The sequence below is a fragment of the Buteo buteo genome, chromosome 9, assembly GCF_964188355.1.
Source record: "Buteo buteo chromosome 9, bButBut1.hap1.1, whole genome shotgun sequence".
Lineage (NCBI taxonomy): Eukaryota > Metazoa > Chordata > Aves > Accipitriformes > Accipitridae > Buteo > Buteo buteo.
Genome location: NC_134179.1, coordinates 33705480 through 33726886, shown reverse-complemented (window position 1 = coordinate 33726886; position 21407 = coordinate 33705480). Strand labels below are relative to the sequence as shown.

At 42.5% G+C, this 21407-nt stretch overlaps 1 protein-coding gene across 10 annotated transcripts in view; it reads left to right on the top strand.

Moving 5' to 3' along the window:
* Positions 1-21407, top strand: part of LOC142034537 (SAM and SH3 domain-containing protein 1-like) — a 570133-nt gene that overhangs the window by 517594 nt on the left and 31132 nt on the right. For 6 of the 10 annotated variants that reach the window (XM_075036016.1, XM_075036015.1, XM_075036021.1 and 3 more), the window contains 4 exons: positions 959-1045; positions 2372-2484; positions 4164-4265; positions 19021-19153. In XM_075036016.1, coding sequence (XP_074892117.1) covers positions 959-1045; positions 2372-2484; positions 4164-4265; positions 19021-19153 — 435 coding nt within the window. Of the gene's footprint in view, positions 1-958; positions 1046-2371; positions 2485-4163; positions 4266-13326; positions 13617-17473; positions 18312-18786; positions 18809-19020; positions 19154-21407 lie in introns of those variants that run through there. The other 4 variants (XM_075036017.1, XM_075036024.1, XM_075036025.1 and 1 more) reach the window with 4 other exon arrangements.

Below are 21407 nucleotides of genomic sequence, written 5' to 3'. Positions count from 1 at the left end.
TCTAGGGACATTTCCACACAGTCTAAATTTAAGCTGTGTTTCAGAGAGTCTGTAAACCCAGCTCTAGGTCTTCTAGGGTGAGGTCCAAAATACTATAGTCATATGCTGAAACTCAGTATAAACTGTGTTCCATCGAATTTTTCAAAAGCAGAGGGATGAAGTAGCTCTTTATCAGTAGTGTTTCTGCCAGATCAGGTACAGTATGTTCTCTTGCAGGTGGCATAAACTTTATGGCATGTGCCCTGGTTAATTCAACAGAACTAATTTACATGCCCTACCTTAAGCCAGATCCTATTTCTTTTTTAGAACAAATGATTTACTTGGTCATCAAGCCGTACGTAGATCTGAATGGGCCTGGACACCCCATCCTTGTACAGTCCAGGCATACAGAGAGCAAGAGTCAGATGTCGCTGATGGTCTCATAAAATTTCTCATGCCAAGTAGTAGAATATGCATATGTGTTTGTGCGTATGTGTGTGTGCGTTTATATATATGTAAAGTATTTCTTTTCTGTATAGATATGCACACACATATTAGAAAATTACTTATCTGAGGTGTGCCTCAGGTTGCATAATTGTCGTTCAGTTAAAGAGAATAAACCAACAAAATGCTTCAAAAACACTTCCAGACTTGACATTAACAACTCAACAGATATCAAAATGAATGTAAAATATTTTCTGTTTATAATTCAAAATATGTAAGTTATTGGCTTATCTCAGTCCTCTATAGCATTGGCAATTACAAAAGAATGTGCATTTCCCTGAAATAGTTACATCAGCACAGTTCTAGTACAGAATAAATCAAGAAAAACAGAAAATCTGAGGGTTTTTTATTCTTGTCTTTGACTTAGAAAATACAACTTAATGCTTGAAGGTTTCTCTAGCATTTACTAACTAATTTTTTTTTCTTAAATTCTTTTTCCCTTTCCCCTTATCCTCCCTCCCCACTTTCCTTTTAGGGAAAGCAGACTGGAAAAAGAAAAATAAGTTTTTTTGGCAGAATTTCCGAAAGAACCAGAAAGGACTAATGAGGCAGACTTCAAAAGGTAAATCTTTTTTAAGGACACACAGCCCATCCGTATAAAATAGAAGGAGCCAACATCACAAAGGCTTAAAATTGATTTGCAAAAGTGTGGCAGTTGGGGGCCTGTGGATCTGGAAATGTCACAGGTTTGGTTCATCATGACAGGGCTCGTAAAGACGAGTCATGTTCTGTGAGACTGCAGATAGGAGGCTGGGACGCCTTCGGTCCTGACTGTCCATGATGTCACACATGCAAAGTGATGTGTTTAATATATATTTACAAGTACTATCTGTAAATGAACAAGATATGCTTTTTTTTTTTTTTTCCCCCTGATCCTGACATGATGAGAGAAATACTGATGTGTTTTAATTGAAAGATCTTTCTCCTTTCTTTGGTATTTGGTTACATTGACCTGTTTGCTTTAGGCTTGAATCCAACCTTGCATTGTAGGAGAAGACACTACAAGAACGGAGAAGTAAAAGTGCATCTGGTGACTAGTGCAAATGTAGGATCGATTCCACTTAAACTGTCAGGTGTCTTTCTCTAGTTCTTGTCCAAAAGATGCAGCTGTGCATTGCTTTAAATATTTATCTTCACAGAGAAAATTCCTGTTTCCCCATGTGTATCTGTTAGATTCTTGTGTTGCAGATGCTTCTCCATGTCGCTATGTCTATATTCAGATGGATTGTGAAAGATGACAGCAGCCCGCTTAGGAAGTCAAAAAGGGGCACATTTACACTCTCAGTTAAGAGTAGGTCCCTGCTGGCTCTCAAGGCAGAGTTCTAATTGCCCATGCTGACATGTCAAGCACATACCCAAAGGAGAGGTCCTGGAGTTGACAGCCCCAGTACATCCCAGGGGCTGATTAGATAGCCGGGATAGATTGGGGGATGTGCCCAGTCCGCAGCAGAGAGCTGCAAGGGCCCAGCACACCGTTCATGAGGAGGCTTCCCATCCGCCCTGGCAGCTGGCTGCAGTATTCCTCAGGGCTGAGTGCAGGACTTTTCTGCCATTAGCACCTTCACTTTGGATTCTTGTCCTTCAGGGTCAATAACTGAGTGATGACAGTCACTCTTTATTTCTTCTTGTCATATTCTCTTGCTTTCAGTGTCAAAGTAGACTTAGTTTTATCACCCTAATTTACTTCCTTTTCTTGCTCAGTTACTTCCGAATCATTCAGTCCTTTGAAACCATAGTGTGAGCCTGCTCTGGGGAGGGTCTGTTTCTGGCCAGCCAGATTCACGTGGCAACCAGATTTCAGAGCACTGGGTAAAATCCAGTTTCCACGTATCCTGCTCTGTGCATGACCTCTTACACGTGCTTGTTATCTCTGTGCTTTTTCCTGCAGGAGAGGATGTAGGGTACGTGGCCAGTGAGATCACAATGAGTGACGAGGAACGGATCCAGCTGATGATGATGGTCAAAGAGAAGATGATCACCATTGAGGAAGCACTTGCTAGGGTATGATATGTACATACTTCAGTTTCCTTAAGAAACATGTTTTAGGATGTAGGATATGCCAATTTAGAGTTTTCATTTGCTCAGAAAACAGAAGGGGGAGAAAACCTGCCTGTTTGTCCCATGGCACTTGGTAGCATAAATTAGATAGCAATTCCTTTGTTTATGGGGAAAAGTGAGATTTAGCTCAACCAAAAATAGATGTCCAGTACATGGTAAATTGAGTCCTAAAAGCATTTGCTTCTCTCCATGGCGATAAAGGATGCTAATCAGAGAAAAGCTCAAGTGTAGACATTTTCATTGCAGCTGTCTAAAGTAAGGGAGAGGAATTTGACCTGTACTAGCCCTTATTTATCATGTATGTTCATGGGTTTGTTTCAGTACGAAAGGAATGGTTCAGGTTTTGCTGAGTTTGCCTTATTTGTTTCAGAACGCATGTATTTCTTATTTTCCTGCTGCTAATGGCTGAAGGGCAGTTTGATTGAAGACTTCCATTTTCAGCAATTAAAACTTAAAAAATATTAACGTTTAAGCTAAAATTACTTCTGCTTGTTTCTTAGCCAAAAGGTGATGTTTTGTTTTAGTAGCCTTCAAGAAAACATATTCAGCCATTTTTGGCATTTGTTATTAAAATCAACACGGATGTATTTTTTGATAAGTATAGTGGCTGTCACAAGTGCTTCTGTACAAAATCTAAATATTAATAAACCACAAGAAAAATAACTGTAAGGTATTGTATTTGTGTAGCAATAGGGCTGAGATTTTAATTTCTCAGGAGCCAAAAGGTCAGTGCTGAAGTTCCCACACCACTTCTGATTTTGTACCCTTGTGCAACATACTGTGATGGAACACAGGGTATTCTGCATGGGCTCCATTAGAGGTGCAGAAAACATGATTTAGATCATGAATTGGCACTCAGATAAATTTCTCTACTGACATACTGCACCTTGAAATAGATTATCCTAGAATATAAAGTTATGTTATTGTCTGAGGAAAATACTACTTTGCTGGGAATGGTATCATAAAAAAAAAAGCAACATTTTAAAATTACCAGTTGGTAATACTGGGAATTCTTTTACTTCTCTGCTGTTAAAAATTTGGGGGGGGGGGGGGTTACCTGATCTGTATGGTTCATATATATACTGGTACTGTTTCCCTCTAGTGGTCTGAGCTACTAGCAGCAACTTTTTTTTTTTTTAATCAGTTCTTGATGATCCTCTCAACAGTTTGACTCCAGTAGGATTGGTTTTATGTCTTAAGCTTTTTATTGGAAAATGGGAAAGATGGTCTTTTGTTTTAAAATTATAAAAGGTGGTTCCTAGTCTTTACTGTGGATCATTTTCTTTGTGAAGGAAATTGGCAGGCTATTGTGATTTAGTCTGTCACCTGTAAACTGTGCCTCTAAGATGGGGATGTATAATTTATATTTTACCAATGACAGTTCATCAAAATTCAGTATTTACAGATCACTTCCTTTTAAGAAAAAAAAACCAAAACTCATCACTAAAACTTCTGATTCTAAAACAAATTAATTTATTTTAAAAATGCAGAAGTTCTGATTTTCCCAGTTCACAGTGGTACACAGTTAAAAAACCTGAAAGGACATAAACTCTTGCTATTTTAATAAAAATTGGTAGCTGCTTCTCGCTGGAAGATGTTCTCTCTGTCTTTTCGGATTTCAGCTGAAGGAGTATGAAGCCCAGCACAGGCAGTCAAGCACTGTAGATGCTACAGAATGGCCTGATGGATCTTACTCAACATTTGATGGATCTTCCAATTGTAATGTAAGTACTTGTCATTCTGATAAAGCTCCCCAGTATCATTTAATATTTAAATGCTTTTATTGCAGTACAGAAATATCCTGATTCACCCGGAGATTTCCTTAATAGGAAATGTGTCATTTGACCTTGTGATGCTATGTGCTGTCTGCAGAAAATCTTTAACATAGATTTTAGATCTTCAAGGTCTGTTGTCATAGACTTTAACAGTCTTATTGTATAACCTCTCTTTTTTTCTTTTTTTCTTTTTTTAATCTTGCCCTTTGTTACTGAGCTTTTGAAGAACAAGTGATCTCAGGCAAAAATGCCTGTGTTCCAAAATGCACAGAAAAGGTTTTTTAGAGGGAACTGTTTCTCTTTGTTGATTCACAGTAACTGAGAAGTAGAGTTTCTCAGGCCTTCCTAGCCCTTGTTGATGCATTCTAGATGAGGGTCTGGCTAAATCCTAGCTGCCTGGTGCTTTCATGTAGTTCTATCTCTGCATTTGCTAACTGTCAGCCCAGAGAGTTTGCAGCTTTTGCCAGACCCATAAGCAGTAAGGCAGCTTTCCTCTGTCATTTTTATTTCTGAGCTGTGTAGCTTCTGTTGTTTTTATGGGCACCAGACAGTCTTTGTGTCATGCCATACTGAATTAATTAATTTTTCCTTCCAAATATCTTCATTTTCACTGAGTAGTTTATTCCACTTCATTTCTCTAATTGAAAGTTCACAGATAAATCTTGGAGAAGAACACATTCGGCTGTCAAATCCAAGCTCTTTGTAACCCATATAATTGAATCATAAGCTTTTGAGACCATTGATTGATTTATTTATTTTATTGTCACTGGAATTTCCTGCTAACTGCAGCAGACAGTTAGCTTCTCCTCCCTAAATGAAAAGAGGAATGCTATGTCATTTTATGGGATGTTTAAAATATTTTGTGGTGAAGAAAGATTTTCTTGTTTGTATTCAAAAAAAAATATGCCCATCTTTAGTTAAATGGGAGCAGAGCGGGGACTGATGTTGCCTTATACTCTGTTCTGATATATCAGAAATGTGCAAAGAATAGAGACTGACTTTTCTGCGCTGATTGTTTAGCCGGTTGAAAGATGTCTTGATCTTTTCCTCATTAGTATTTATAGCCTGAACTTTCCCTTCTCGAGGTCTTTGGCTAAGGTACCTATAGCATGAAAGCCTCAAAACTCTCATTTACCATGCTCAAATCTCAGAAGGATACTGAATTTCTCTCTTAAATCTTCTGATAGAGGTTTACACTTCTGTGGAAGTTACTGAAAGCTGTGTATACCTCTGAGGACCGAATGTGACTCAGTATTTCCTCCCTAATGGAACAACTTGGCACCTTTTCTCTAAAATTATTTTCCTAAGCCATCTTTGCACTTTGAGCCAACAACTCTGTGGCCTCTCTCTGCTGTTCTGGTAGGATTTGAACCATCCTCCTGCTAACATCAGTGGGGGATCTCTATTCCATTGTTGTAGATACCTCTCAAGATTCTTGCCCTTGCTCCTAATTTTTATCCTGGTTACATTTAACAGAAGCTGTGAAACTGCTTGCCTTCAAGGGTAAAGCAGATCATCTGCAGAAACGAAACTTCATGCTATATCAAAAGTCAGCTTGGCTTCTTTTTTTGTGGACAAGAAAGAAACTAGGGTTAACTGGGGTGAAAGACTTTGGGCTATAATTGACATGCAAGAGCGAAAAACAGCGCAAAGTATCAGATAGGTCTAAAGATAGAGTGTGTGTTCACCCAGACTGTTTTGCCAAAGGACATCTCTATTAATCTAAAATGACTAGCTTTTTAGATGCGCAAAGTTGATTCTGTTTTCAAGTCCTTTCTTTGCCAAATAGTGTGACTTTCAGTGCTATTTGTGTGATTTGTACTCCGTGAATTTGGAATCTCAACTTAAAACTACCCCGCTCATTTTATAGAGGCCATGAAGCAAAGATGTTTTTCCATATATTAAAAACATTCTGTTAAGTAGCCCACTGCCTTCTAACCTCAGAAAGTAATTGAAAATATGAGTCACTGAAATTGAAGTTTCTGGTTTGAATTAAAACTCCCTGGGCAATGGCTCTTCTGGTTCTGTTGGCATTTTTTCCCATTTCTTTTTTTTTTTTTCAGTTTCATGGCCAGATTGTTACTAGGCAGTTTTTAGTGGAACATTGTGATCATATTTGATCATTTTGTAAACATTTTATACACACAAATGATAAAAGCGAATTGCAGAATAATTACAGATTGAGGGAATTTAGAAAAAGAACAATTTTTTGTTTACTTGCTATACATTTGTTTGGTAACCTTGGGGATTTAAGAGATATCAAGACACTAGTATAATGGCCTTTTTTTTTTTTTTTTTTTTTTACCTTCTCATTTTATCTTTGCAGGTAGAAAGACCTGCTGCTAGTTAGGAGGACTTAGGAGGATGGGTCACTAGTTTTTTTGTGGAGAATCTTGGTATAGCTTTGCCCAGTGACTACATTTCAGGAAAGGAAAAAAAAAAAATAGGTAGAATCTAAGCAACCAGAGAATCTAAATATGGAGGCAGAATGTCTGGAGTGTTCTAAGGGTTTAACTACTCCATTGCTTTCAAGTCAGCTCTGCCCACAGCATAAGAACAGCCACCTACAAACTAACATCTAAAGGGCAAATATCATTAGTTGTTATTTTCCTTTGGGAGGGAGAGGGGGGAAGAGATCACTTTTTTTTTTAAACTTGTATAGCTACTATATGTTTATGACTAACATCGCTGGTGTTGATCCTTAACTCATTTTAAAGATTGATTTAGGGATTCTTTTTCCCAGCTCCTCCTCTTTTAAATTACTATGCCAGGAAATGGAAGCTTGCATTTTGTGCCCTTACAAAACTAAACCCTAAACATGAACCACAAAGGATTGAAGGGTCATCATCTCAGCATCTGAAGGGAGGCAGCCCAATGTCATTGCTGTGTGGTTAATTGTATGTCCTGTTTGTTTGCTCTTGAGAAACAACCAACGGCCTTGCCACGTCAGTAGGTGACTTGGTTCTCTTCCACTTTAGAGAAGTTTGTAGCTTTCAGTCTCACTACTGTGGTCCCTTTGTTTCACAACAAAGTCTGCATGTTATTTAATTGCTAGTGTGGGAATGCAGTTGAAACTGTTTTTCTTTTTAGTCAGATGTATCAAAAGTCTAAAATGCTTCATCATTTTTTTACCAATTTATTTCTAAGTATTTATGTTTCATCTCTGTTGGAATGAAGGCTGCTCACAGTAACACTAGACAAGCTTTCATTGCCTTGTGCCAGGCTTTGGGATGTAAAGCAGGTGCAGATTGCAAATGGATCTCTTTCTGGATTTTAGATAAGGGCCTATTTGTCCTCAGGAGTCAGAAAGTCCAGGGAAAGAGAGGACTTCAAAATTGTACCACATTCTTTCTTTACACTGAGGTGCCTTTTATGCTTCTTAAAGATAGAAGCTCATTTGATAACCCTTGGGGGCTGAAATTCTCAGTTCATCTAAAACAGGGCTGCTTCATCCCCAGAGCCCCACTGGTACCGCTCCAGCCCAGCTCGGAGGACCAGCATTAGGAGAAACCAGTATAAATCCTTTCCTGTGCCCTCTGCTGAAAGACTGCTGATTGGTACCAGTTGCCATGTTTGATGCAGGAGTCGGGGAAAGGAGAGAAGCAGGAGAGAGGTTGCGACAGAAGTGTGTATCATACGTGTGCTGCCACTGAAACAAACCGCTAATTAACTTCGCTGACGGTTTCTGTAGGTGCAAGTTAAATGAAGTTGTAATTATCTCTGGGCTGAACTGTTTTGTTGGTCTCGTCGGGCTTCTGTGTTTCGGTTTTGATCAGCAGATAATGGTCAGCCATCCAGAGCTCATTAATGCAGGCTTCCAGGTAGCGCAGCCGGCCTTGGTTTGAAGGGTGCTGCGGTGAGCTGTGCCGGGCTCCCCCGACACCTCCCCACCTGCCACACGTGGCCTTAGCAGCCTCGGGAGAGAGGCCATCGAATTGATGAGCGGGGAGAACAAAACCAGCATCTCCCTCCAAAAGCACGGCCCGCAGGTGGACCCACTGGAAGCCCGCAGTGCTGTTCTACCTCCCTGCCCTCCCAACACTGCTTTACCCAGGACTGTCAATGTGGGACCATTACCAGGAGGAAACTGGTGCCCCGTTTGTTTTTGCAGAGGAGGGTGGCAGCGGTTGTGCGGACCTGGGGGCGTGCTGTGCACATCTGCATCTGCCATGAGGTGCTGGGGGAAACTGCCCCTTGCGTTGCCGCTCTTTCTGACTTCTATCGATCCTCTTTGTAACAGACGGCAGCAAATCGAGTCCCTACAGCAACAGCTCTAGCTGGCGTGAGATAATCTTTTGTTGCTCCTGTTCTTCCTATTATTTCCTGAGGACATTTTTATTTACCAAGTCATTAAATGGGGCTAAAAGCTGAAAGGGTGTGCAGCATAGGGTTTGTGTCTACTACCAGTGTCAAAGGCAGAATAACAGACAAGAATGGACTTTAGGTTGTATTCGTTTCAATCCAAGAGATGCTGAAGCTCTTGAATCAGCATTGTATTACCTATGGTACAAAGCTGACCGACAAAAGATGAAGCCTGATAGAATTATCTCTGGCTCACGACAGTCATTGCTGTGTTGTTCGGTAAGTGTGAAGAGTAGGAAGAAAAGAAATAATTACAGTATAACTTCTGTAGCACCAGCTACCTTGAGAGTAAATCTAAGTTTAACTAAAGCAAATCCACATTATTCAGAGTTATACTGCATTTCAGTGGTTCAGATTGTGGATGCTTTCTAAATACAGTGATTTTTAAATGAATTTTTATTCATATTACTGATGGATTCTTTAAATGTTTAACCATTTGTTAACATTATTATTGCTTATACTACAGGAGTGTTAGAGTAAACAGGAAAAAGCTCTTCCTTTGGTACAGTCAGTTTAACTTGTTGGAACTAAGCTCAAAGTTGATGCATATTGTGAATCAGCATTGGGTATCAATGGCAACTAGGGTATGATGACTTTTTTTTAATTTAAACAGTAGTGTTTAAGCTGAGGCAACACAGATACTTTGAGCATTTTGAAAGCTGTGTGCTATGGTAGCCCCATTTTTGCTGTTATCACAGAACTTAACCATTTTTTCTAAGGTTGGGGTTTGGGTTTGGGTTTTTTTTTTCCATGAAAGGCAAAAATGGGGAAGAGGATGCTTCTGTGTTTCAGTTCTTGGAGAACTTGTTGCCACCTCCAGTCCTTGCATGGTCTTTGAAGTAATGGGGGGGAGCTGATGTTGAGCATGGCTATGAATGAACGCAGGGCTTTCCTTCGAAGAGTCTAGTGTCCCGATTTCTGTTAAGATTTCGTGAAAGGCACTGATGTGCCTCATTGTGTTGGATGATATATTTATTATTACTATCCGAGTTCCTGTAATACTGTCAGTGCTTAGTAAGAGTTATGATGAAAAAAGAGCCTATAATAAGAAATGGCTCAAAATGATAGTACTGAATTCCCACACTATGTGCCTAGCACAGGAACCTGTCCTGGGAGCTGCTGGCTGCCCTCCCTTTCCACTGATCTCAGGGACAGTGTCCAGCACCTCTCAGTGAAAGCTAGCAGCAGCAGAATTACAGCATATTTCGTTACAAATGTCCCCCCTCTCTATCCATGTGTAAGAGCAGGGTTTCCCATTGGTGTAGTAATACAAAAACCTTCATGAGAGAAATGCAAACTGTCATTACAGTTCCCAGGACACAACACAAAGTTTTAAGTAAGGTCAGCACTGTGGAGTGATGACAGCAGAGTGAGAGACCATTGATGTGGTTATATTTGCTTTTGTAGAAGACTGTAAGGAGTTTTTTACCTATTTGGTCTGAAATTTTCCAGAACCCTTTAGAATTAGCAGGAGAAACGCATTTATTTATGAATAAAACTATATCACTTCTTTAAGTATTTTTTACCGTGCAAGACCTGCCTATGTTGTCATCGGATACAACTTGACTAGGTGTGTGTCCCTAGTGGGACTGAACGCTGTCACCACAGGATTGTACTGAGCAGTTGGCAGTAATGTAGCCCAAGTAAACCTCCTGCTCACTGCCAGTAGGAGTTGCTCCTGCAGATGTGAAGACTGGATGTAATTAGTCTGTTGTAAGGTCTTTCAGAAAAATCTTCCTGCTATCATGACTCAGAGAAGAGAGCTTACACTAACATGCAGGCAGTGACTGTAATTAAGCGTGTTCATAACCACTTCTGTTTTGACTGCATTCACACAAGTCCTATTGACTTACTTTACCGCAAAATGTTTGGCCGTGTATTTGGGGAGGGTGGGAGGTGGGAAGGCAAATTAATTTAATATTCATTCTAACACATGACTTGGCTTTTTTTTATACCTTTTTGCCCTTGGGCAGATACCTAATTTCTCTGCTTATTACCTAGAGGGTGGGGGACAGTGGTAACAGCTTTTTCCTATTCTCCCTGTATGCATCAGCCAGCAGGAGATGCTGTAATCCATAATGTGGTTTCCCTGCCCCCATCTTTTCTGAGACCAAGCCTATTAAATTGGAACAAAGCCTTGCTCAGTTCAAGAATTAGGAATCTCAAAAGCCATGTGTTTCACTGCCCTATTTGGCAGACCCAAGCTGAATAATCTTTACTTGTGGTACAATAGAAAATTTTAATTGCGCTCCTGTCGGCTACCACTTGCCTCCCCTCCCCACTGCTAGTGTTTCCTTCTTCGCACTTAGCACAGTAACATTAATATTGTTTGAAAATACTATAAGAATGTAATTTAAATTACTACACCCTTCACTAAAGGGAGCTCATTCTCTTATTTTTCTTTTTTTTTTTTCTTTTTTTTTCTCCAATATGACTTTCACTGTATTTCATGTATTGCTGTTCCACGCTTGGTTTTCCGAAGTGCCGGGAGGTTGGTTTCCAGTGCCAGTGGTGTACTCCATTCATTAATAGTACAGGCTACACCAAAGAAAAGGGATTCTCCCCAGGCCTTCTTAACCTTGCCAAAACACAAGATGCAGTTGAGACCTCCTTGTTAGAGACTCTCTTTCCCATGTGTAGAGGAGTCTGCAGGAGAATTGGAAAGGAATGCTGTATTGTAACAGATACGGAATAATGTAATGCAGAGCTTCATTCTGCTACATATACCTATGACAAGTGGTACATGAGTACAGCTGTAATGTCATTAAAATTAATTATGCTAATCAGGGAGAGAAACACTTTGCCAGGAGGAAATGTGTCTGGCTTGCAGATGCAAACGTCAGCAGTGTGCTTCTCAAAATTACTTAACTAAAACCTGGAAACAGTTAACATCTAGGAATTTGCCTAAGCAGCTATTCTAGTATCAAGACAGACCTCCTGGGAGAATTAAATTTGCGTGCTCTTGTTACTTATGACAAATATTTCCCACTAATTTCAGCAAGCAGTGTCGTCACCAGCTAATGTGTAATATATCTTTCACCAAAGTAGCCGTTGGATGCTCCTTTGATTTCCTTGTAAGTAATCACAGACCGAACCCAGACACGGTTACCTGGGGGGGCTGACACTTCCACTGCACGTTTTAGACTTACACAGCCCTTGCAATTCATGCTCTTGCAGTTAATTATGTGAAGTGGCAAAAACATTTATGACCTCTGTTAATTTTCTTAAAAATTTTGGAGACCATTATTTGCAACCTCAGGATATGATGTGGATTATTACATCTGAGCTTCACACAGTTTTCTATAAACAGCCTCTGCAAGGATTAGAGGTTTGTGAAACTTTCTTAATGAAACCGAAAACCTTCAAAACTCAAGTTGCAAAGCCCCAAACTTAGATCAGTTTCACTCATGGCCATGAACTTTTAAGGGAATCTGGGATACATTTCAAGGAAGTTGCTGTCATGTTTCACTTGATGTGGGCTGGTATGTTATTGAAATTGGAGAACACTAGCTGGTTTTATCTGAAGCTTAGAATTTTCCATAGGGCTTTACATCAGAGTTTTGGGGCTGAAGTAATTGTATGGTGAGAACCCAGCTACAACACACCAGTAAATCTAGTTTACATGACCATTAGGGAGTAGAAAAGCTGTGTACGGTCACTAGTACAAAGATGGAGAAATTGAAAAAGGACATTTGGCTAGGTGGCTCATTAAAATCAGCCAGTCATCCAAGGAAGTAGATGTTTAGCCCTGTTGTGATTTCACTGTGTGATTGATCTGTGGTGAATCCAGATTAACTGGCCGTTGATGGTATGGTCCTGAGTAAGGGGAGTCTTTTCTGAGCTTAAAGAGGGTGCTGTTGTGGTATGCCTTTGCTACTGCTTTCCACCACTGGATAGCAGTGCTCCTAATTAGTAGAGGTTTTGGTCTGTGTTTTCTTGTGCTCTGAGAAGAATTGTCCAAATTCTGGATTTGTCCCAAGGTTTGAGATTAGGTATGGTTGACTATAAGAGGAGCGCCAGTTTACTTGAGCATCTCAGCATCTGTTTCGTAGGAAGGAAGGTCTGAGCCCAGCCTAGGAGGAGAAGTTGGAAGTCATGCTACAATGCTTCATAAAGCCGCAATGTGGCTAATTCTAGACCAGTCTGATATTTCTGAATTAAACATAATTTGCCTTTCCAGTTCTTAGTGATGTTCTTTTTTTATAGCACTGAAACCAAAGGGAAAGAAAAAAAAAAAAAGTATCTTAAGTTCACTAATTTAAAAAACATTAAGCAAGGTTTATTTTTCTGTCAAATTAGCCCTTTATAAAGGGAGATTCTCAGGGGGGCTTTTTGTCAAAAGAATTAAAAAGTGAAAATAAAAAAAGCCTGGTAAAGGGCCTAAGTTATATTTCCTATAGACACAGCCTCCACTCTAGCGGTCGTGTCTGAGGGTCAGTCTTCGTCCTGGCTTTGCAGAGATTCTCTGTATTTTTTTCTTTCACTGAAATTCCATAGACAGTAATTAAGGAACTGGAGGCCAGCAAGAGGTCAGCAAGCCTTCGTCAGTGAAAACAGGGATTGTTTGCCATGTACAACACTCCCTTTTTTCCTTGTGGTGAATAGAAGATTTGCTTAGAGCTGATGACTTATGCCTTTCTTGCAAGTTATGCAGCTAGCGAGTAACTGGGGGAATCAATCAGTGAGCAGAAAACAGCTAATTGAGTCCAGCATCACGCTTTTTTCTTCTTTACATGTTCAGTGCTGGAATCGGAGCCAGTTTGGTGTCTGATAATGTAACTCCACAGAAGAGGCATTTTGTGCACAGGATTCAGAGCAAATACAATACTTAAGAAGAAGGGTCTACTGCTGAATTTTAGGGTTACGAAGCTGACAGCAGTTGAGGACTCAGGGGGAATTACTCGAAGCTGAGCTTTAGGCCTATAAATGCCGAAGCTGGTAAGTCACTGAGCATGTAGCGTGATGTGGAGAGGATGTGCCTCCTGTTTCAGAGAGGGAGAAAGAGAAAAGGCTTTTGTGGTTATTCTTAGGCACAGCACAGCATGCATAGCTTTTCTCGGTTCTCCTCTTCGTTTCCTTGGGCTTTTAAGTTCTTTTCTGTTCTATTTTCCTGTCTCTGACTTTATCCAGGCATCTTTAATAAAAATTTTTAAAAAGTTAGAATGGTTGTTTTTTTTGGCAGATGTAAAGCCTGTTAGAGAGAAAGAAGAAAGGACACGTGTAGCCACGTCTCCTAAAGGGAACAACAAAATCTCTTTGCATTTACTATAGAGCTTGTAGTTCTGAAGTGAGCTAGCCAGAGCTGGGGGATGTGATGTGATGTGATGTGCCCACGAGTCTGAATGTGGCTTTTTGCCACACTTTGCTGAACTAGAATTTTCTGATAGCCAAAAATAATTGCAGCTTGGGCTTAATCAGCTATTAAGAGATTTCCTTGTTTCTTAGATGGGAGGCTTCCTAGAGATTTCAGTTTGGGGTTGAACTATTACTGGGCATAAAGTGAATTGTAAAATGGTAACATCTCTCTAAATGGCTTCACACAGCTCATGTAAAAGTCACGTATGTTTTTGTTTATGGAGCTGAAACAGATTAATCAGTTATGATAGCTTTAACTGGATATTGTTCTAGTGTTTCTTAAACATTTTTATTAGGACCTGGCTAGCAGGCTTTGCCTATCTTGTGTTTTTTAGGGGCTGCTGCTATAATCCTGAAGTGTTTCCAAACATAGTCCTGCCGAAAGCTAGCTACTTACTTCTGGTTTACATTTTGCCAATTAGTTCCAAGTACCCTAATAAATGTTGGGTTTCTCTGTGTGTGTGCACGTGTGTGAAGCGCTAATTCAAAGGGGGAGGTTAGGATTGTTATTTCTATGGCGTGTGAAATGGGCTGGATGTTAGAGAGCAGCAGAGCGAGGCGTGTGCCCTGCCTCCAGAGCAGGCAGCGGCAAAGAGCCTGCGGGAGGAAAGCGGGAGAGACAGCAAAGAGGGCGCCGGGAGCAGAACCGTAGATAGCTCCTTGAATATCAAAGTACGCGTGCTAATTTCCTATTTGTTCCTGGATGCAAGGCTTTCCACTTTGATCTTACATATGAGATGATGCGAAGCGTGGCCTTTAGAGGTGCCCGAGTAGGAAAAGTTTTCCAAGGAGAGGAGACGCTAGAGGTGGCAGAGGGAATTGATCTCTCCTGGATTTGAGAGCACCTTCAGAGGTTTGTGGCCACATTTGTTAGCGGCGAAGAGCTGGGTGGTGGGGATGGGCCTTGGCCTCCGCGTAATTTTCCAGCCATGCGGTACGTGGTGGCTGCAGTCCTCCGCATGCAGTCCTTGGTATTTCCAGATGCTGTTAATTTAGTCCCCATTCCCCTGCAGTCCTTCGCGCGTTTGTGCAGCCGAGCTCGTCCAAGCTGGCGGGTTTCCGCGCCGTGAGAGCATTGCAGATGTGTCGGGGATGCACTTGCTCCAAGCGGCGCGGGGAAAGGCGGCTCCGCCCGGCCAGCCCCGCCAAGGGGGCCCCGCAGGCTTCGCCGGGTCCCCGGCAGCCCGGCCGAGCCCCGCGCTCTCTTTAAAGGAAGCGCGATTTTTTTGTGCGTCGGCTTTGGACAATTTGTTATGGTTTAAGGCTGTGGAGCCAGCTGTCTGCAATCTGATGTAATGTTGCCCTGGAAACCAGAAATGAAACACTTAAGCATTCACCACAGAATTACTACATACAGCATTAGCCAAAATAATTAAAAGTTGAGCCATATGGGCTTTCAGATGGAAAAATTTGGAGCGGAGGAGATGGAAGTTAAGTTGTTCCTATTTGCAGTACTGCAAATACGTTTGTTTTCCCTTTGGTGTGTGGGGAGAGGCCTGCTCCGGCAGTGTGTGGGGGAGATGGAGGGGCCCCGGCCATTTCGCCGGCGCGTTGATGATGCCAAGGCTTGGCCTAACGAAGACGGCCATGTGCCAGGGGCTGGGGGAGGCAGTGGCGGAGGGGTGCGCAGCGTGGCCTCCTCCTGTGCCGGAGAGCCTCCGGCCTAGCCTCTTGCAGATGTGTCGTTCCCTCTTTAATAGACTCTGTCTACCCCTTTTGCAGTGCTGCCGTGCACTGAAGCACTTGTTAAAGGGGGAGAGGGCGAGAGGGGGGCTGGCAGCCAGCTGCGTTGAAGCCCCGTGCCAAGGCCTGGCTGCTAGAGCTGTCCAGGAAGACGTTTGCCCAGCCCACCACGCGTTAGGGAGATTGGGGCGATTTTTCTCATCTGAAGTCAGGGAGAGCCACCAAAAAAAGCAATTCGGTCACTGTGGAAGTGGGGGGGGGGGGCGGAGAGCGGGTAGAGTGGGTCAGGGAAGTCAAAGCATCGAAGTTCAGTGATTTCCAAATATGTCGCTTACGGCCTGAATGCTTTACATTTCTGCTTTCTGTTTAATATTAGCTGTAAAAGAAAGCATGGCCTGAGCTGGAAAATTAAGCTCTGTTTCCCATGTGCCAAAATGGAAACTTTTGATAATTTCAAGGCCTTTTTTTAAAAAAATTGTTTCAAAAACAGGAAGCGAATCTAAAGTAATCCTTTTTCAAAACGGTTTCATTTTCAAGGAATCAGCATTATTTGACAAGAAAGTTTCCTGAGCGGCACCACTGGCGTAGTCACCGACGTTTTTAGGCCTTTTTGCATGAACTTATTAGCCATCCTTTTCCTTTACAGAAGATTTTCCATGCCACATGCTACCCGATATGATAGGAAATAGGTTGCTGTAGAGGGACTGACTTTGTTTTTAGTCAAGCCATAATCCGGTGGCTCCTGTTGTTAAACATGAGCTGTTCTTGCCTCTCTTGGCCAAGCACTGGCACTGGGAAGGGTCTGTCACTGCCTGCAGAGGACCCTGGCTCAAAGGGTGCCGGGAGTCGTGAAGCAGCAGGGAAGACCAGCTGGCACTAGATTACGATGGGACTTTATTTATTTTGAAGTGTGGTGGGGACTCCCTGTACCACCCACTCGGGTTTGATGTCAGTACCTTGTGCTGAGGCTATTTTGGCGCTTGCTTTCGCAGTGGTAGTCATGAATGCAAACGTCGAACATCGTAAAAGCTTTTGTTGTCGTTGTTGAGTCTTCTTAACTCTGAGGGGGACAGTTCTTTATTGGATACCAGTGGTGCCAAAGTAAGACTAGTTGTTTATTCTTTGATGAAATCCTGAGCAGGAGGACCAGGTATGAGCTGTTCTCTAAGTTTCACAGAGCTCACAATTTTACAAACAGTAGTCTTGCAAACCAAGGGTATATGAAAAGTAATGAAGGAAGGCAATGACTTAGAGTAATTGCATTTAAACATTTAAACACATCTTGAGTGCAGGGTACGCATGATGGTTGCTTGCCAGGATGCGCTTAACGGCCTAAGAAGTCTTGACTGAACTTCTTGATTACGGTCAATAATCCATTTGTCATCATATCTAAATATGTCTGGCTTGTTGTTTGACATGTCATTAAATTGTCCCAGCCATAATCTCTGAATTAATGCTCATCTTGCTGTTTAATTTATCTTGATATAAACAAGTCTGGTACTCGTCTTTACAGCCCTATTTTTCCTGAAGGAAGATTATTAATTACCTAGCCAGCCTGTACCCATAATAAACGCACTCCTGCAGCTTTCAGATGGCAGAATGGCAATTCCTTCTGTCATATGTGGTCCATTTGGTATTTCTTCTTGTTTTGGAGTAATATGAAGTTTGTGGGAAATCAGTAATTGACAGTGCCCTTGTAGAAAATGGCTGAAAGATTGGTCTGGTATGGTTCTGCTGGCCTTGTGAGGTGCGTGCCTGCGAGGTAGGCTTTCAGAGCTACCCTGGCTCCTTCAGGCACTGTTGTGCCTTTGAAAGTGTACCCGTGCAACTGCTAATTGGTGTCCTGCCCCATGGCATCTGCCGTTATTGCCGCATCCTGATAATTTAAGTGTGTTAGAAAAGCAGAAAGTGTTCTTATATTTGGCCTGTCTTTTATTCAGCCTTCAGATAAGCAGACAGCATTTTTGCTGGGGAAGACGAGAGGGTGGCTTTTTTTTTTTTTTTTTTTTGGCTTGCGTTTGTTGGGGATTTTTCTTTTTTAAAAAGTTTAATTAAGGAGAGAGAGACAAAAGGATGAGCGTGCCGTGGAAGCCCAGATAGCTGTGCCGACAGGAAGTTGCATGAGGGTTTTTAGAACTGACCATTAGGAATGCGGTGAATTAGCTGGGACTGCGGGTGAAAACAAAGTAAGGTATATGATCCATACCACGCTCCAGCTGGAGCCCACACTGCTCACAGGAATGTGCAGCAGTACACAGTGCCAGGGCTGTCCTGGCCGAGCCAGAGAGCCCTGCTGGCCTCCTCTCCTCTCCCCTTCCCTTCCCCCCCGCTGCCTTCCACATTCTGAACTGATTAAAACAGAGGAAGTAGCACATTGAACGTTGGATCTGGCTCGAAAATCGAAGTCGTCTTCTCGTTCACAAGGAATGGATTGTTTCAGCTTGTTGTGTCACTGCTGCTGGAGAGAGGGGAATTTTTTTTTGTCTCTGTAATGTTTGATACTTGAGGGAAAACAGCTGGAACCAAGCATACTGGATCAGATGCGAAACGAAACGGGATGCTGGGGAATATGGACTACACTGTATATCTGAAAAGGTCAGAGTTTTCCCTTGGTCAGTGCTGGAGGAATGCTGTGTCCATCTTAATTCCAGCCTCAAGAGCCTTCAGGAGGAGTGTAGGGAGCAGGGAGGAGGAAAGGAATATTTTGTAGCTGTGGCAGTTGGTGAGCGAGGCAGATGAGGTCTCCTCCTTCCTTTTCCTTCCCGTCCCTTTCTTGTGCTGCTGTTTTTGATTTTCTGGGAAGACTGGGGGGAAAAAAAGCAAGTCGTCAATGACACAGCATCAGTTTGGAGAAGCTGTTTATAACCAGGTTTAAACAGCAAGTTCTGAGATGCCAGACAGACCAGTGACTGACCCAAACCACAGGAGCATAACTGGTATGGTAAGAAGAGCCCTGGGAAAGAGCCCTGCCTGAAACGTACTGAGAGAGGACGTGGAAGTAGTTATTACACAATGCATGGGAAGACAGACAAGGGCAGGAATGCATTTTAATGCCTAGGATCTTACATTGCACAGATTTAGAAATCAAAATGGTATGTCATGCTTTCAGAAAAAGAAAAAGAAAAAAAAAAGAAAAAAGAAAATCCTCAGTAATTTAAATGTTTCTGTCTGACTGAGCTGAAAATATAACACCAGTTACAGAGCTGCATTGACACAGCGCAGCAGATGAGCTGGGTTAACTTGACTTCAAGGAGCAAGCCGTGGAACTACTATTTTATTAATATTCCCTTTGTTTCTTTGCCAGTCAAGAGAACAATCCGATGATGAAACAGAGGAATCGGTGAAGTTTAAGAGGTTGCACAAGCTGGTGAATTCTACTCGCAGAGTCAGGAAGAAACTCATAAGAGTGGAAGAAATGAAAAAACCCAGCACAGAAGGTAAAATGCAAAATGCATATGGTTAAAACTGCGTGTGTGACTACATGTTTCTGTTGAGAGGGGACAGAAAGTGGAGGGCTGGAGGAGGGAGGGGTGGAGTGTTCTTAAGGGATGATAGGAAAGACTGCCTTGTTTATGGTGCATGCCGTACCCAAGTAATTGCGTTTTGAGACTGTGGAAGGAGGAAAGTGACAGCCTAGAATGTGGTTACTGCTGATCTCCTGGTATTCCCAGAGCAGTGCTGGAGAGTCCCTCATTAAGAGATTAGGACTTGGTTCATGTTTTATGCCCCATGCTGGGGAGGGAATGAGACAAGGAGCAATCCCAGCCGGCTGCCCCACAGGCTCAGCAAGGAGCTAAGAAGAGCGACCACCACGTTGGTCCCTCCTCCAAGGCCTGGACCAGCACACAGGTGAAGCTCTTGCTAGTTCTGGGAGGGTAGGAGCCGGTTGGTGGTATAGTTGCACCACATGGCATCATCCTGTGGCAAAAGTACAGAAACTCTATCAGACGTTTTTGTGGGATAGCAACTGCCTCGTGTAATATTAACTCCTACTTCTGGGGGAGCCTGCCTGCAGTTTGGCTCCTGAATGAGCCCTGCTGCCAAGAGAGAGGGGGAGAGAAGGGGGGAGGAGGAGGAGGGTGGGGAAGCGGGAAGCAGAGTTCAGGCCCTGGGAATGGCATACTGCAGAATTAACTCCGGATGACCTGTATCTGTGTGTGAGCAGCCAGATTAACGGCGCCTGAGCCTCAGGAGCCTCTCTGGACAGCCCTGGTTGAGTCCTCACTGGAATTGTGGGCACCCCTCTATGTTAGTGTTAAACATTTAAACACATTTAGCCTTCCCGGGTCTGTATGCCAATTCCCCTCAGCTTTGCAGTGAGCTGAGCCATATTCTGATTCCTTCCTAGTGCATTTAAGGAGAATGTGTGCATCTTCTTGGGTATGTGGCAGGAAGCTGTTGGCAGATTTATGATCTAGCCTGTGTCTCTCCTGCGTGATGATGGTTTTACGGACCGGTGTGAAAGGCACGGCCAGTCTAGAGCTCTGGACCGGGCAGCTGTCTTGCTCTGAAAAGGTTTTGTCACCTCATAGGGTGAGCATAAAGCTGAGTTACCTTGGAAGCAAAAACATGGTTTATGAGAAAGGGCAAACAAAACAGGGCTATTTTTCCCTGGCTCTGAGGAAGGGACCCCAGAGAGGCCTTTCCTACCCCCTTCCTCCCTGTGGGCCTGGGAAAAGCTGCAGGGAGCAATCAGCCAGAGGCCGGGGTGGGAGCAGCTGCAGGAGCAGGCAGCCCGGGGGCCGCTGGGCGTGCAGATGCCTTCCTGCAGTGTGACCAGACTTTCTCGTCAGCATGTTAACTGTCTGGTTTGCTCTCTGTTCCCTCTCTTACAGCGCTTCACTTCTGTATTTCCTTTTCTCTTTCAGTCTTTCACTTAAGTGTCCCGGTTCCTTCCAGGGTTTTTTTTTGTCCACAGTTTTCCACATCTGCCCCCCACAGAAAAAACACTGAATTAACAATTGTTTCAAAAAAAATTTGCTCTGCTTCCTTTTTTCTCCATCTCCTGCCTGTCTTCTCTGTTTTAACTCCAGGCTTTTCTGAATGAATTATCCGTAACTCTGAGTTTGCATTTTATCTAACACTTTGTAGATTGGCTCTTGAGAAACTGTAGCAAAACCAGTTATTGCTAAATAACAACATGGATTACTTCTCTATAACTTCTGCGTAAGTAGAAGGCCCCTTAAGTAGCCAAGTCTGCATTAGGAGCAGATATCTATGACTCTTCTTTCAGTAATTTCTACCCACACCCAAGTTTTCATGTGGCAAATTAGAAGTGCTTCATAAATGCTGTCCATCCTATATCTCATAATGTAGGTCTGTATTCCCATTGGGATGTGTCAGAGGGCTCTGCAAGATCACAAAAAGTACTGTGGTCAGATTTGGGGATTGCTGCCTGGCCTTCCAAGTTACCTGTGGTTGACTGGATCGGTTCTTGAGCTGCTTGCTGCTGTTACTTGAACCTGTGTTATGAATGTGAAGTAATGTGAAATACTACATGGCTAGGTTTTGGGGAGCTGGCTATAAAATTTGAGTAACATCAGTAAAATTTCAATAAATTCATCAGTGTTCAACAGCCTTTAACAAAGTGTGAGAGCAGGCTTGGTTTGAAAACTGACGTGCAGTTCCTCAGAAGAAAGATTCCTCATAATCCACCTCAAAAATTCTTCACAAAGAACAACTTTGCCAAAT